The following is a 15,856-nucleotide window of genomic DNA, read 5'->3' as shown; positions in this document are numbered from 1 at the left end:
TCTTTTTTCTTCTTTTACTATCTTTCATTTTCGGTTTTATATATATATATATATATATATATATATATATATGTACACATATATATATATATATATATGTACACACACATATATATATATATATGTGTACACACACACATATATATATATATGTACACACACATATATATATATGTACACACACATACATATATATATATATGTGTACATATGTATATTTATATACATATATATGTACATATATGTACATATATACATGTATATACATATATATATATATGTATATATATGTGTATATATATATGTATATATAAATATATATGTATATATATATATATGTATATATATATATATATATATATTTAACAAAATGACCAATTGATGTTTACACATTTCAATTCAACATATATTTTCTCCCCCTTTCTTCAAAAACATATATATTTTTCTAAAAAAATAATCAAGTAATTTACTCACAAAACTCAGCTCATAATAATTTTTAACCTTGGAATGTCTATCTTCAAAATTCTTGGGGACCTAATCAACTCAAATATCCAACGGTTGAGTGAATCGAATCGATTCATCCTTTCATCAAATTAGACTTTAAAAATATATAGAATAATAAAAAAAAAAATCAGTAGAGTAGTGACTTATACTTATTATTTTATATATGAGTTAAATGTACTTTATGATGTTACACTTATAAATAAACTATGTTAAACTCGATCATAGATAAATATATGTCAAATTGGACTATAAAAAACCTTAAAATCAATAAAAAATATAAAAAATTTTGATATGAGTTAGACAAACTTTATTGTCTTACCTCGTAAATAAATTACATTACACTTGATTTCGGAAATAAGATGAATAGCATACAATGTGGACTATAAAAAACCCTAAAGTTAATAGAAATTAGTAACATTAATAAAAATATTTATTTATAATATTATACTCGTAAATAAATTATGTTATACTCAGGATTGCATAAATCATTTCCATCTTGATTTTATGAAACACTATAAAGTTTATTCAGATTACTTTAATCATTGTAGAAAAATAGATAGTTCATTTATAAGTTTAACACCATAAAGTTTGCCTAACTAATCTCAAATATGATATAAATAGTGTTTCCATTGATTTTTTTATTTATTTATTTCTAGTTGATTTTAAGGATTTTTAAATCGAATGTGGATAGATTCACACTCGAATCCTATAAATTGTGTGCTAATCTTTTGCTATTTTATGGATGTCTTTTCGTGAATTCTAAAAAGATAAGCTCCTCAGGAAAAATCAATGATGCAAGAGTTTTTAAGATAAATTACCCAAAATAATATCAAAAATCTTATATTATAAACAACACCTTTAATTATGAAATAAATTATCTACAACACTTTCAACATTCTTAACATATAAGTTCTTAAAGAATATTAATGTTACTTTAAATAATGATATCTTTACGTTAATTATTTAATGAGAATTGAGTGACGAAGATTAAATGTATGGCTTCTACTTTGGCTTTTAAGTTTTACATACATATATGCTCTATCGAGTAGGATATTTAGGATCAAAAGTATCGATAGAGTGAGCTCAATTGAAATAGATACAAGTGGTTAGACTTTTATTTGTGATCCTCTTCTTTTTTTCTGTCCCTTAATTGCTTTATCTTTATATTGCTATTGATTATCTCGAGAACAGATAACAATATGTAGATCAAAGGCATGTTTGGATTTGTAAGAACAAAAATAAAATGTTATTCGAAACATAGCCACATGAAAATTTTTCTCAAATATAAATTCTCAAGAACAAAAATTGAAGATTGGTTTATGATAGATATTATACTCAAATGAGGCCTAAGATTTTACATTCAATTTTCATAAACAAAGTTAAGCCATGACAAGTATCCCATCCTATTGAATCAATATGTTAGTGCAACGGTGCATTTAAATATATATATATATATATATATATATATATATATATATATATATATATATATATATATATATATATATATATATATATATATATATATATATATATATATATATACATATGTGCGTGTTCATTCTTTCTATGTTTTTGCTATTGCATCATTTCAAGGTTGCATGGCAGCAGAGGAAGCGATCTACGACACCACATGGCAACACAAATCAAGAATCATTCTCGCAACAAAAACAGTGAGCTTTTGTTTTTGCCAACACAACTTCTGGGATATATACACAATACTCTCTTATTTCATGCTTGCAGCGTACCAAACGAAACTGACGTCCTTCTCACTGCATGTATGAGAAGCTCCTACGACGGCCTGATAACCTAGATTTCCATGGGTTGTTCTTCTTCAGAGACTTGATAGCACATCCCTCCTAAGTCTCTCTGCGAGATGCCTGTATGTTGTCTCCGATGGATGAACGGAGTCCCAAAACATAAAGGTGGACGGTGAGGAGCACACAGTCGTCAATTTATTGCACAGCGGACCCATCTCCACTGTGCCTCTTCCGCAGCACCCCAACGTGGTCACCTCAAACCCTAAGCCAGGGGAGAAGATGATATCATCCAGGTGTTGTTATGGAGGTAGAAGAAAAGCTGAGATGGGTACCGTATTCTTTGGGGTTCTTGATCATGTGCATCAGTGAATTGTACGCGTCGACGTATAGGAATCGAGCTTGGAGGAGGGAAGAGCTCATGTTGCTGATGGAGGCCCGGAGGAGGGAGTTGTAGGCGACGGCGTCTTGGTTTTGGCCGGGCACGCATCTCCGCTGTGGCGTGTGGTAGATCGGCACCATCGCCGCTTGAGTGATCTGTATGGGGAGGCATCCGAGTGGTGCAAGGCCGGAGATCGCGAACCTTCGCCCACCTTCGCTGTACACCTCCTGCGTTGATGCCCAACCGATAACGAGGAGAATGATGATCACGTGGACGTGAATGGAGTAGGTGACGTGTGACAGACGGAGTACCTCGACGAAGGAACGAAGCTTGCCGATGAGGATACGACTGTAAGCCGCCTTGGAATACTTGTGGCGTCTGATGGGGAACAAGTAGTAGTTCATTATCCAGTCGTTGGAGCCAATCCCGATGACGAACAACGCGTTGCGAATGATCTCGTCTGCCTTCTGATTTCCCATCGCCTGTCTCAGCCTCTTCGAGTACTCCTTGAAGTCGCGCAGCTCCTGCTCCATGGTCATTACCTGCGCCAGCCGGGCGGTGAGGTCGTCGAGGCCGGAGCCCCCGGAGGCGAAGCTGACGCCGGTGGCCATCTCGGAGAGGTAGAGGCGGTTGGAGGCGGAGTAGGGGGGAAGAAGCTTCTTGAGGCCCAGGTCGGAGACGAGGAAGTCGGTGATCAGCCTACCGTCGGAGAACCTCCCCGAGGGGCGGTGGTTCGGGAGATCGCGGCCGTAGGGGACGTGGTCAGCGCGGAATAGGGTGTGAAGATGGTTGTTGTTGCCGGTGTCCAGGGTGGAATCGCCGAACGCGAAGACCGCCGTGATGTTTAGGCCACCCGCGGCGGCGAGAGGGCGCGCGAGGGAGACGATGACGGAGAGGATGAAGGTGGCGTCGAACACAATTCTCTTCTCCATGACGGCTACCCTCCTAGTGAATGTGTGCATGACTCTCTCTCTCTCTCTCTCTCTCTCTCTCTCTCTCTATATATATATATATATATATATATATATAGTTACAAAGGAGAGAGAAGGTAGTAAGCAAGCAGAGTTCTCCTGAGTTAGCAGCAACTCAAGAGGACTCGGTGAACTCGGTCGAGGTGTTGACCGGATCGCACGCTGCAACTCGACTTCTTCGAGCAGGGGTGGATGAAGTCGAACTGATGACTGATGCCATAGTTACAGAATCAGTCAACACGCAGCTCCATGCAAGAATGTAGCGAATTATGGCATAGCTATCTCCCTCAGTCGTTTACTAACAGCAGCTCTTTTATGCCACCGCAATGATTTAGAGTTTGATTAGGTCATCAGTGATAGTAAGAGGCTTAAGCTATATTAAATTATAAACAAACGCCAGTGAACAAACAAGACGGTATAGGAGAGTAGGTTTATTCATTAACCATCGGAAAGTTTGATGATCTGATATAGAGTTAACGCACAACAATTTTAGAACAACACTGCTGCTTCTGATTCTAAATTGACAACACGAAGCAGGAACAGTGACAGGTCGTCAATCTTGGAATGGAACACGGTGACTGGAGACTCACAAAGATACAGCGACAGGTAGATACATGCATAATGTTGTCATCGAACGACAGGGCATAGCAACTCACAAGAAATCCCAGACTGGAATAGCACATTGACCTTGATCGCTGCTTTGGTGGTCGAGCTGGGCATTGCTGCCGATGAACTGTAGGGCTTGCAGGTCTGGTGTCGGAAAACCCTGCATGCAATTTTCGAAGGGTGCTCATGGATTAGCATAACTCAGAATCGTCCGTCTATGGAGTAGAAACAATAGCTATCTGCTTCTATATGACAGTGCTATTGTCATGAAAGAATAAGAAACAAGCAATGTTTTGTCGCAGGAGTTGACATTGGTTTAATCACCTGGGTGAAGTGGGAGCTACTGGGAAATGGCTGTGGTGGCAACGTTTGTGCTGAAGAATCCTGAATGTTGGACACAGATGAGTAAGCTCTAATTTGACAATAATTGAATCATGAACTTTAAGAACATCATTTACCTGACCAAATTGGGTCATGGGATGAAACCCTTGCACAGCACCAAGTCCAAACTGATGAGAAGTTACAAAAGGACCCTTCATTAAGAAAACGGAACCATTACATGAAGACATGGCGACCATATATAGAAAAGGGAATATATCAAAATATAGTGTTTTTCTTTTTCAAGGCAAAAGTCAACCTGCATAAATTGATTAGGCGCAAGGAATTGGTTCGAGGGATTCCCAGGTTGAGAAGGCATACTGGTTGGAGGTATATGAGATTCACTGTCTCTAATTGCAACTTCTGCCTCATCGGATGGTCCTATAAGGAGTGTATTATAGATCGTGGCATACACTGAATATAATTCATGACAATAGTACACAAAATAAGCGTACAAATGTATACAAATTTTGTGCAAACCTTTTCTTGCCTTTTGCCGTTTGTTAACCTCCACCTCATTTTGTTGCCTACGACGTGTACCTCCGTTGTTCTTCTTTTTCCCACTAGGCTTTTGAGTTTCGTTACCATTGTCTTGGCCTGGGTTTACACTATCAATCAGATTATGAGGTTGACCTTTTGATGTGCCACTGACAGATGGCTTCTCAAGAAGTTTTGACTGCAAAATCTGCTCTACTTGTTCAAGAAGCTGATCAGAATGGTTGACCATTAACCTGAAAGCTTCCTCATTTTCAGCAGCCCTTGCTGCAAGTTTGAACAAGACACGACAAAGAGAGCCATAACGCTTCGATACAGATGACTTGGGGTCACTGTCCAATGTTACACCATGACTCTCACTTAAGCTCCCAGCCTTAGCATCTTTTCTCCACCTCTTTAAGATGAATTGTGGAGGAAGTTCTTTAATATTTCTAAAGTCTAGTACTTTTAATACATGACAACATTGAATCCCAACAAATTCAAACTTACTACAACTACAAATGACTGAACCATCCGATGAATCAAATCTGACATAGTGCACTTTACTTTTCTCCTTGACAGTGACCTGATATTCAGATAAGCTTCCAACTTCACCACCGCTGTAAACCATACAATCCAGGAACAATTCAAACTCTCTTCTGAAAATTTCAAAGACAGCAGGTGTATATGCACTTGAAGCTTGCCAGAGTAGCCGCAAAGGAGGTATTCTTGGAGTACCTTGATTTGCATTATAATCAGCTTGGAGCTCTGCATATCTTCGTTCCTCCAATAGCATCTCATATATATCCAGAAAGTGTCTTAGATCTTTTTCCAAGTTCAGGTGCTCCTTAAGCAAACTACTCAAGCTTTCCACTCGTAATGTACTTTTTATATCAGCAGAAAATGTTTGCCGGCCATATGCAGAGGACCAATTTTCCCGTTCTTCATACAGTTTAGTCAACCACTCGTTATCCTTAAGATTATACTTCTCCAACATCAGATTCCACGCCAAAAGAAACTCATCTTCATCCTCAAAGTCATAGATACATTGGCTGAAATCATGAGCAAAGGTTTCCAAGCTTTCAAAGACATTGGCTAGTTGCTTAGTGGCATTTTGGTATATTTGCTCTATACAAAGGCGTTGAACTGTACCCGGCCATGCAGCAGCTATTGCATCACTTATAGCTGAGCATCGATCAGTGAAAATTGTTTTTGGTTGTTTTCCGCACATTGCTGTCTTAAAAGACTCAAACAGCCATTTATAAGATTCTACAGTTTCATCATAGAGAAATGCAGCAGCAAATATGACGGTTTGTTTGTGATGATTCACACCAATAAACAAAGCAAATGGCCGGCCATAATCGTTGACTTTATAGGATGTGTCAAAACACACAACATCACCAAAATAGTGATAATCGATCATGGATTTTGCATCAGCCCAGAAGACATTAGTCATTTGATCATATTCATCAACCTGGATGGCATAGTAAAATGAAGGATTATCACCTTTCATCCTCTGAAAGTATTCCAACAAGGCTCCTGTATCACCTAACTGCACATCCCTAGAACGTTTTGCTCGGAGGTAATTCTTATATCCAGCAGGTATTATACTAGCATTCTGACGGCCTACAGGTTGGACCTTAGTTAACAGTTTTTTCGAACTTAACATCTGCATGTCTAGGGGAGCTGCAAGCTGATGATTATGATCTGGTACAAATTCTGTTATACGATATTTACCACTGGATGTCAGTTTTATAGCCATACGAGCAGGGCAACCAGTTCTTGTTTCTGCTCGTGGTCTCCTTGCCTCATTCTTCGGTCGAAATCCCTCTCTAGAACATACATAAACCCGTGATCTAGTAACATTTCTGGCAGATTTATCCCACCAGCCTTTACGGACACTAAAACCTATACTTCCAGCATACTTGATGTAATAATCATATGCCTTATCCTCATTTTCAAACACCATACCCACAATAGGCACTCCTCCAGCATTTGCAACTACTTCTGCAGGCAACTCTGGCTCTTCTTCTATTGTTTCTTCCTGTCTATTCATGGTCTAAAAAATAGCTTATCAGGTTAGAAGAAAATACCAAAACTAACAAGTTAGCAGAACATGCATGAAATGTACATCAAAGAAAATGGTATAAGAAAATAAAACAGAGAAACTGAAATACTGGTTCAACTACATAAATCGTTTATAAACTCTAAATACAGCAAAAACACATACATATGACTCTCCCTACATGATAAAGTTTAGTATCAATTCAATCAAGCAACAAAAGGAAGAATCAGATACTCCCAAAACAGCTTGCAGGTGAATAATGCCACAAATTTCTGATCAACAACAGAAATCTATAGATTTAGTTAGGTCATAATTTTGAGTCCAAATCTAAATCAAATTATTTTGTGTTATTGATACTTACAGATGTAACTGTGACCATATTTTTAGTGGCTACTATTAGGAATACTTTAGCCTTATGGTGCCCTAGAAATGCCTTTAAGTCCTATTTAGGTAGACATGGACTCCAGATATTTCTTTTAGAGACTAGTACTGATGTGAGGACAGCTCCAAAAGTCACTTGAAACAATCCTATGAACAATTTCTTGAGAAGAATTTTTGTTCGACAAGATCTTTTATTGTAGAATCCTAATTAACTTGGACTTGGATCTAGAAGGCCTATAATTAAGAAGGTGAAATAAGACCAACTGAAACTCTGAAAGTCGGTTCTTTTTTTGTTGAGACAGCATGCCTTGATGCTTTTCCTTCTCCAATTTCTGTGATTTTCCTTGAAAATATCCCCACCCATCTTGATATTAAGTGACAACAACATCAAATGCATTGTTCATCAACAGAAATACTTCACATATCAGTTCTACTCAGATTTCTTATTTTCATAGAGGCTGCAAAGCATTTTTCATGATTCCCCCTGCTTCCAACTATTTATCTCAGAAGGAAACGCTCACATCCTCGAGATGTTGTTGAAGTCAAACTTGATTTGATCCGATGTCAATAATCTTAACCGAGTCTGACAAAGTGGAGGAACCTCCACAAGCACCATGGATCATAAGGACTTCCAAAAGATGTTGAAATAGTTATGGGTCTGGTGAAGTGGTAGATTCATCATAAAACCTAAAGAGTTAAATAAGAGGATAACCTGCAAGATGAGCCAATAGAATTTTGAGGTTGTGCTGCAAACAGTTAATCAACCATTTGATGAGAAGTCACAACACATGCAGCTAGTGATAAGAGTCATTTCACCAAATTGTTGATCTGTTCTCACTTGAGATTTGAGAATTCTGCAAAAGATGAATGTAATATGTGTGTATCCAGAAGTGATTTTATGCCAAATTTGTGCAAAGGCTGGTTCAAACAGCAACCAAATGAGCATTAGTCAACAGTTATAGAGTGTTTCCCATTGTTCTTAAACTTGCAAAATAAAAGATTTCATGAATAAGATCAATATTGTAGAAGTTATCTGATATATGTCCATAGGACTGGATTAAGTCTTAATTTGAGTCTAGTTCCAGTCAAATTTTATTTTTGGTAGGTCAGATTTTCTAAATTATTTCGTTTCAAATAAACTTTAATCTTTATTCTAAGTGGTTATATTAAAGGGCATTAGAGTCATATTTCAAGTTCTCGAATTCTATAATCCCACTTCAGTCAAGATTTCAGTGTAAACTGCTTACAAATGAAAGATAATAAAAAGCTGATTAGTGATTAGTGATCAAACAAAGGCTCATTCAGGCCAGATCTGAACTTCCCAACCTGCATTTCTTCCATTAGATACCCCGTGCTCTCCCAATGCCTAGTTCAAGATCCATGCCTTTCACATGTGTAATCATATTTGTAGGCACTGCTAGCACCAATAGATCCATAGGGTTCACAGCTTATGTTACAAACATCACAGGTTGTACCTATCCATCACATTACTCAGAATTACACTGACCTTCCAACTAAACGTTTGGTCCTATCCAGTTTCATATCATCAAGCTATGTTTTGTTTGACAATAATATAATTAACAAATAAAATAAGATGTAGACTCAGATCCAGTTCATCAGTATCCTATCATGAGGATGTGAATATTAGATAACAAAGGGTAGGACGAATAACTAAACAACGAAGAATATCAAATACAAGTAACTCATACCAAGTTAAGAATGTTCTGTATTGACCAATAATATAAATTTACAGGACTAACCTGTCTACAGGTCCAAATAATAGGAACTGAAAAAACAAAATCTGCACTGCTATTGATGTAGCAAGATAACTACCTTGAATGGGCTACCACAAGCTATGACTTCAAAAAAGAATCTAGAATGTTCCCAGACACAGCTGAAAAAACAAAAAATAGAGTACTTTCTTTGCTTCATATGTGTTGAAAAGAGACGCAAAGACTAATCAAAACAAAGGACCACAAAATACATGGATTGAATACAAATTGCAGAATATGCCATCTGTTCTCATGCCCCAAAGAGGAATCTCTTACACAAATAAACTGCTTTATCTATCTAGTGCTTCCTGATACTATGAAATAAGTTTCATCATCCTTCAAAAGAAATTGTAAAGCATCACTTATGCATTTTCATGCAACCAATTAAACAAGACAAGTGTGTTTCTGACAAAAATAATCATTTCCACACCATCTGGGTTGAATCTACATTATGACTTCTTAAAGTCACCGAAGGGCATCAAAATAATGTGCAGTAGCTTTCCTCATGTCCTGATAGAATAGTAGAATGTATAGACACAGATGGTTGTAGTCTTCGACTCCCCATCTCTGAAATTATGACACAATTTTTGGCAAGTCTCTCATAACACATTTAAGGAAAATGAGAAACAATTACACAAGGTGCCAAATAAGAAATGGTGTTATTTCCTATGTAAATTCTAAGGAGATGCTATCTTTAAATCATTGTGCATAAAAAGCACAGACATACATATTAAAACTAAGTTTACATGTAGTTATTTTTCAAAAAAAATTATAGTCATATGCAATTAGTTCGGTGCCACGAATCCCAGCAGTGCATGCCTGCAGGCTGTCCGAAGCTGACTACACAATGCAGCATTAAGTAAGCACAACTGTCTACAAAAACAACAGAATACAATTTTCAAACGTATTTACCTTTCTGTTATATGGTGTAAGGCAATTTTTGTCAAAACTTTTGAACAGAGATGACAAGGTTTTACAATAATGTTGCAAAAATAAGAAACTTGACTATTCACTTTAATTTTGGCCTTGTATAATTCAGTTTACTGTTCATCAGATGTAATTATTGCAAATAACAACAGATTTCCCTTATCCCAACCATACACAATTCTGGGAAAGTCACAGAAAACAGAAAAGTTCTTCGACAGAAGTAGATGACCATAGCATCTTATTTTCTTACCTTGAAACTTATGCAAAAAATCGAGTCATTTCTATGTTTCTTACACCATATCTAGCAAGGTATCAAATAATGATACTAGATCCATATCGGCCCCTAGTCAGATCAACAAATGCCAACGTACCAACCAGTGAAGTTACTGGGAGCCCGAGTGCTTACCTAGGCACCCAAGCGAGACGAGGCCCGAGCACCCACCGATTGGGCTAGGCAAGTGACTTGACTCAGGCGCTGGCTTGGGCCCAAGCGCTAGGCAGGCCTGGTTCAACTCAAGCCTAAGTTGAACCAAAATACTCATATGGTTCAATCAAACCAGGTATCCATCGCAGAAACCCACCTGCGAGTGCCCTAACATAGAAGTCCTTTCCCCCACCGCGTTTCTCACGATGACGGAGTTCCTCCCATCAGCGAATGACGGCAGTAGCGGCAACTTCTTCCCCTCCCTCTAAGTATATCGCTCTTTCTCCTCCTACCTCCTCCCTCCTACCTCTGCCCCGTTCGCTGCAACCCTCCTACGTTCGCCGCAACCCTCGTATGGTGTCACCATAGCCCCCCATCTCCCCCCCTCTTCCCCAGTCGCTCTTGTCTCTTCCTTCTTCCCTCTTCAGCCCTCCCATGTTTCCTCTTCACCCCTCCACCGCAGTCCGCAGCCTTCTCTTCCCTCTGTCGCAGCCCTCCTATGTTCACCACAGATCTCATATGGTATCACTGCAGCCCCCCATCTTCCCCCCTCTTCCCCAATCACTCTTCTCTCTTCCCTCTTCAGCCCTCCTATGTTCCCTCTTCACCTGTCCATCGCAGCCCTCCTGTGTTCACTGCAGCCCTAAGCAGCCCTCATATGGTGTCACCAGCAGCCCCTCGTCTCCCCCCCTTTTCCCCAATCGCTCTTCCCTCTTCCCTCTTCCCCATTCACCACTGCCCTCCTACAGTCCTACGTTCCTCACTCTTCCCACTATGTCAAATTTGCAGATTTTGGAATTGTTTCTTTGGATGTTTTTATGCTTGAGTTTTGAGGTAATCAGTTTGGAATTTGGTTTTACAAGAATCTGCAATGCATGCAATGAGTGTTTGTTACTTATTGTTGATTGGGTGGAAAGCTTTTAGAGGAAATAGCATTTGGTTTTACAAGAACAGTAGCTGCCTGCCGAACAGCAGCTTTCTTCTTTGCTGTAGTGAATCAGTAAAATGTCAATTATTATGGAAGAGGTGGAAGAAAAGGAATATAAATCATCTGCAGAGGAAGAAGAGGAAGATGGTGACAAGATTGAAGATGATGAACTGAATGTTAATGATCTTTGATTTTAACTTTGTTTTATTTTGTCATTTTTGCTATTAGATATGGACAATATAGTTTGGTACTTTAAGTGAATGCAAGTTTGATGTGTTATTTTAGTTTATTTTTATTGATCATGATATATAATTTTTAAATATAATATTCGGGAGCGTCTCGCTTCGCTCGGGCGAGCGCTTAATGCCTTGAGTATTTTGAGACCATGACGCCTTTTGACACCTAGAGCTTTTAACTACATTGGTATCAACACATGATATATCGGTTTACCAGTCGGCATAGACCAAAGAGAAAAAGGGACAGAAAATAGGGGAGGAGCAGGAAGGGGAGAAGGAGGGAGAGGAGGAAGAGATTGAAAAAAATAGAAGAAACAGAAGAAGAGGATGAGAAAAAACAAAGGAGGACAAAGAGGAGGAGCACTAGAGACGGAGGAAGAAACAACAGTGGTGAGACAGCAAACTACTGCAAGGCAATGTGTGGTGGCAGCAAGGTAGCAGCAGGCATGACAAGAGACATTAGAAGAGAATTGGGAGGCAGGAGAGGATAGAAAGAGATAGAGAAAGAGAGAGGAGCTTGGGAGAAATAAAACAAAAAATTGATTGGGATACTGGTTTTACCCTATACCTATAGAACTGAGTGATAAGTCCAGTTTTTGACCCAAACCAGGCAGTAAGCCTCGGTCCAAAACTAGACCAGGTGGTAGGGCACAATCCATGTATCAGTTTTGGGTCATACTAGAAAATAATGGGTGTTGAATACCAGTCCACCCGGCATTTAAAAGCATGATCATCTAGTATGTTTGATGATTGACTGTGCATATCATAACAATGTCTTGGTAATCTCTGGTTATTATTAACCTGATGTTCCTCACTTTGCAACTGGTAGTGTATGAAATGGTATCCATAAATATGTAAACATTTCTTGGTAAATCCCAAATCCAATAAGAACCTCCTTCAACATGAATTATTAGTAATGTCTTTCTTACATGATTCCACAATGTGGATGATGCATACTGTGTAAGAAGAAAATTTATGGACTCATTACAAGAATAATTAAAACAAAACAAGCATTTTCCTTATGGATAATCATAGGATGAGGTATGCCCCACAGGAGAAAGGCCAAGTTTATTTGTAAACAAGATACATACATCCCCAAAAACTTATGGACTCATCACAGGAATAATTAAAACAAAATAAACTTATGGATAATCATAGGATGAGGTATGCCCCACAGAAGAAAGGCCCAGTTTATTTGTAAACAAGAAAAATACATCCCCAAAATCTTACGTAGGCATATGCTAAATTCCTCATATAATTACTACATATGACCTTTGAAACTATCTTAACCCAAATAAAGATTAAACCTCATGCTACAGTATACAAAAAACAATAAATAACTGCAGCTCAGGCAAGTTATATAAATGAGGCATAAGCATTCAAATGAAAGATAAGAGATATCCAACAAGCTGAGAACCATGATGTGCTTTATACTAGAGAAACATAACTTCGGATGCAACAAATACACTCAAAATCCAAGGCTCCAAATTTACCTGTGTTTCTTCTCTACTAAGAAACTTCCCTCCAACACCTCGCTGCCTTCTTTCTGCGAGCGCTTGCCGGGAGGGTATCTGTCAAGAAGAGTACATAAATCATACATTAATCAAATTCAGAAACATAAGCAAAAACTACATTTCTTTTTATGACAACTTGCTCTCCTTTCCCTGAAATAGGCATCACATTTAGAACAGTTGCAGATACTCGCAACCATAATTGAGAGAAGTTCATAAAGTTACCTTAATGGATCTGTCCACTGCTTGCCTACCACTCCTTTTTTGCATGTACTTGTGTATTATATTCCTCCTTTCCTCATGTGTGTAGCGTGACACTCTTATCCCAAGCTCTCTCAACAACCGTGATTGTCCTGGATTCGATACCAGTGGTACCTTTCCAGCATCCTTCCCTTTCCCTTTCTCATTTACAGAACTAGACGGAGTCTTTCCTGCATCTGAAGTTTCAGGCCGACCACTTTGGACCTCCCCTCTATGCTCATCAACTGCCATGCCTTCTTTATCCGTTGAGCTCTCAAGCTGAATCACTTCCACCGCATTGCCATCTTTCTTGGCTTCTTCTGCTTCCTTTTCAGTTCTTTTCTTATAAGTCCCACGCTTCCTCTTCTTCGCTGAATTCTCAGCGGCATTATTGTAGGTGGGGAAGTGCCCCTTAGAGCATGAGAACCTCTGCATGATCAAGAGCCGGGTACCCCTTGACCGCTTCCCTGAGCCCATCTTGGACTGGAACCCCATCTTCTCACTGTAAGCACTGTAGTACTGCTTTGCAGCTGAGATGGAGTCAAACTCCATGCCCACCACCGGGACCAGCCCGCCGGCGGCGAGAGTCCCAGCGGGGTCCGGCGGTGGGTCAAGCGGGTGGGTATGTTCCAGCTCTATCTTTGACACCCCCCACCGCCCGTTCTCCCTCCGCGTCACCTCCATCGTCGCTCTGCAGCGGTCCTCCCCATCAGCAGCAGAGGCAGCAGGGGCGTGGGCGGTGGCACTGCCGGGGCGCATGTGGAGGTAGCTGCGCATGATGTAGGCGACGCGCAGGGCATACTCGTTATAGGGGACCTTGACAGGGGCGGACAGAGGAGGGGCCGGAGCCGCGAGCTGGGAGTCGTCCGGCGGCGCGGAGCTCGATGAGGGGGGAGGCGGAGAAGGAGGGTTACTCTCTGACGGCTCAGCGGGCGTATCATGGGGCAGGGGCGACTGCTCCTGCTGCTCTGACATGGGGAGCGGCTCCTGGGTCGGAGTCGGGGGCTGCGGTTGCGTCTGCTCCAACTCGATGGGGTTGGTGTCCTGGGCAGTGGTCTCAGCGGCGGCCAAGGTAGGCTCTGCATCGTCCGATTGTTCCACCTTGGGATCGGGGGGCCCGTCACCTTCAGCCTTGGGGGCTTCTTCGGTGATCTCGGAGATGAGCACCATGGCAGCACGGGATCGAGCGAAGGAGGAATTGAACCGGAAACCCTAGGCTTCCAAGAGGCCTCAGCTTGGGGAGCCCTAGGTGTGGTTCTTCCTCCTCTTCTGTTCCGAAAAACCTAATGGATGGATCCCGGAGTGGGTGAGGGGGATTGGAGGTGCGGAGGAGAGGCAGAAGCAGGGGCGTAGAGGAGGGGATCCCTCGCGAGGAAGGAGGAGCAGGGAAACGAAACTCCGCCACTTGGGATGGTGATGGTGCCCTGGGACCCTGCAGGCGAAGACTCACGTGCCTGGTGCGTGGGTCTCAAGATAAGGTCGACGGTGTCCCAGGCGGGTGGGGTCGTGGCAGCGGGGGGACCCGCTTCCCTCCCTCTTCTTGGGGTTCTTAAACCGAATCGATCATAATTTTAAGCATGGTTTGTCATTTGGTATCGTATCGAAGTTTCGAGTTCACTTCAATACGTTCGCTCTGACATATATATATATATATATATATATATATATTTATTTATTTATTTATTTATTTGAATGATACACTCTGACATATATATATATATATATATATATATATATATATATATATATATATATATATATATATATATATATATATATATATATATATATATATATATATATATTTATATATATATATATATAAATGTATATATGGGGTGATGTCGTCGAGGCGATGTCACATCGTTTCTTCTCCCCCCACACGAGGAGAAGAAAACCTCAAAACATTAGTGACGTCACTGAGGTTTCTTCACGCGAAGTTTCTTCTTCTTGCAAAGCCTTGACAACATCGTTGAGACTTTTTCTCTTATGCGAATTAGGAGAAGTTCCCGACGACGTCGAGACCTCATCACCTCAGACAAGGAGGAGGTGACATCACATCTACAGTATTTGACGAGGGAGGGCAGCGACGGATCGAGATCGTCGAGGAAGAGTGACATCGGATCTCCAAGTTCTCCCTTTATTTTTCCCTCAACTAATACCGCCCGGTAGCAAGCAGCAACGGTCGAAAATCGATTATTACCAATCGATTTCATATGGTAATGGGGCAAAAACAACCTCAATCGACAATATTGCCCGGTATCGACGGTATCATTCGAAATTAAAAACCCTAGTTTAAA

The 15,856-nt window shown here is 40.0% G+C and overlaps 2 protein-coding genes across 3 annotated transcripts; both read right to left on the bottom strand.

The window, feature by feature from the left end:
- Window positions 1-2,209: 2,209 nt before the first annotated feature.
- LOC135598113 (GDSL esterase/lipase At1g58430-like) lies at window positions 2,210-3,606 on the bottom strand. Its single transcript, XM_065091644.1, has 3 exons — window positions 2,955-3,606; window positions 2,597-2,870; window positions 2,210-2,526 (listed from the first exon to the last, which is right to left on the bottom strand). Exons 1-3 carry the CDS (start codon window positions 3,603-3,605, stop codon window positions 2,339-2,341), a joined length of 1,113 nt encoding a protein of 370 aa, XP_064947716.1. The 5' UTR covers window position 3,606; the 3' UTR covers window positions 2,210-2,338.
- A 426-nt stretch (window positions 3,607-4,032) lies between these two features.
- On the bottom strand, window positions 4,033-14,977 carry LOC135598967 (protein FAR1-RELATED SEQUENCE 4-like). Of its 2 annotated transcripts, none has more exons than XM_065093523.1 (7): window positions 13,542-14,977; window positions 13,299-13,376; window positions 5,079-7,131; window positions 4,858-4,979; window positions 4,679-4,753; window positions 4,545-4,604; window positions 4,033-4,380 (listed from the first exon to the last, which is right to left on the bottom strand). In XM_065093523.1, exons 1-7 carry the CDS (start codon window positions 14,724-14,726, stop codon window positions 4,267-4,269), a joined length of 3,687 nt encoding a protein of 1,228 aa, XP_064949595.1. In that variant the 5' UTR covers window positions 14,727-14,977; the 3' UTR covers window positions 4,033-4,266. The 2 variants fall into 2 exon arrangements, with proteins under 2 accessions (XP_064949595.1, XP_064949596.1); XM_065093524.1 differs by having other exon boundaries at window positions 4,679-4,729.
- Between the last annotated feature and the right edge of the window lie 879 nt (window positions 14,978-15,856).

The sequence above is a fragment of the Musa acuminata genome, chromosome BXJ2-1 (genome assembly GCF_036884655.1).
Source record: "Musa acuminata AAA Group cultivar baxijiao chromosome BXJ2-1, Cavendish_Baxijiao_AAA, whole genome shotgun sequence".
NCBI classification, from domain to species: Eukaryota; Viridiplantae; Streptophyta; class Magnoliopsida; order Zingiberales; family Musaceae; genus Musa; species Musa acuminata.
The sequence above is the reverse complement of the archived record's forward strand: the minus strand, read 5'-3'. Positions and strand labels throughout refer to the sequence as shown.

Bases quoted from the DNA above. Each gene is read 5' to 3' on its own strand.
- LOC135598967 (XM_065093523.1), bottom strand. From the start codon at position 14,726: ATGGTGCTCATCTCCGAGATCACCGAAGAAGCCCCCAAGGCTGAAGGT. The intron at 13,377-13,541 runs GTAACTTTATGA...TCTTCTTGACAG, and splicing joins CAGTGGACAGATCCATTAAG to ATACCCTCCCGGCAAGCGCT. The intron at 7,132-13,298 runs GTAAATTTGGAG...GCTATTTTTTAG, and splicing joins TTAGTAGAGAAGAAACACAG to ACCATGAATAGACAGGAAGA.
- LOC135598113 (XM_065091644.1), bottom strand. From the start codon at position 3,605: ATGCACACATTCACTAGGAGGGTAGCCGTCATGGAGAAGAGAATTGTG. The intron at 2,871-2,954 runs GTACTCCGTCTG...GCATCAACGCAG, and splicing joins AGCTTCGTTCCTTCGTCGAG to GAGGTGTACAGCGAAGGTGG. The intron at 2,527-2,596 runs GTACCCATCTCA...CCCCTGGCTTAG, and splicing joins CAAGAACCCCAAAGAATACG to GGTTTGAGGTGACCACGTTG.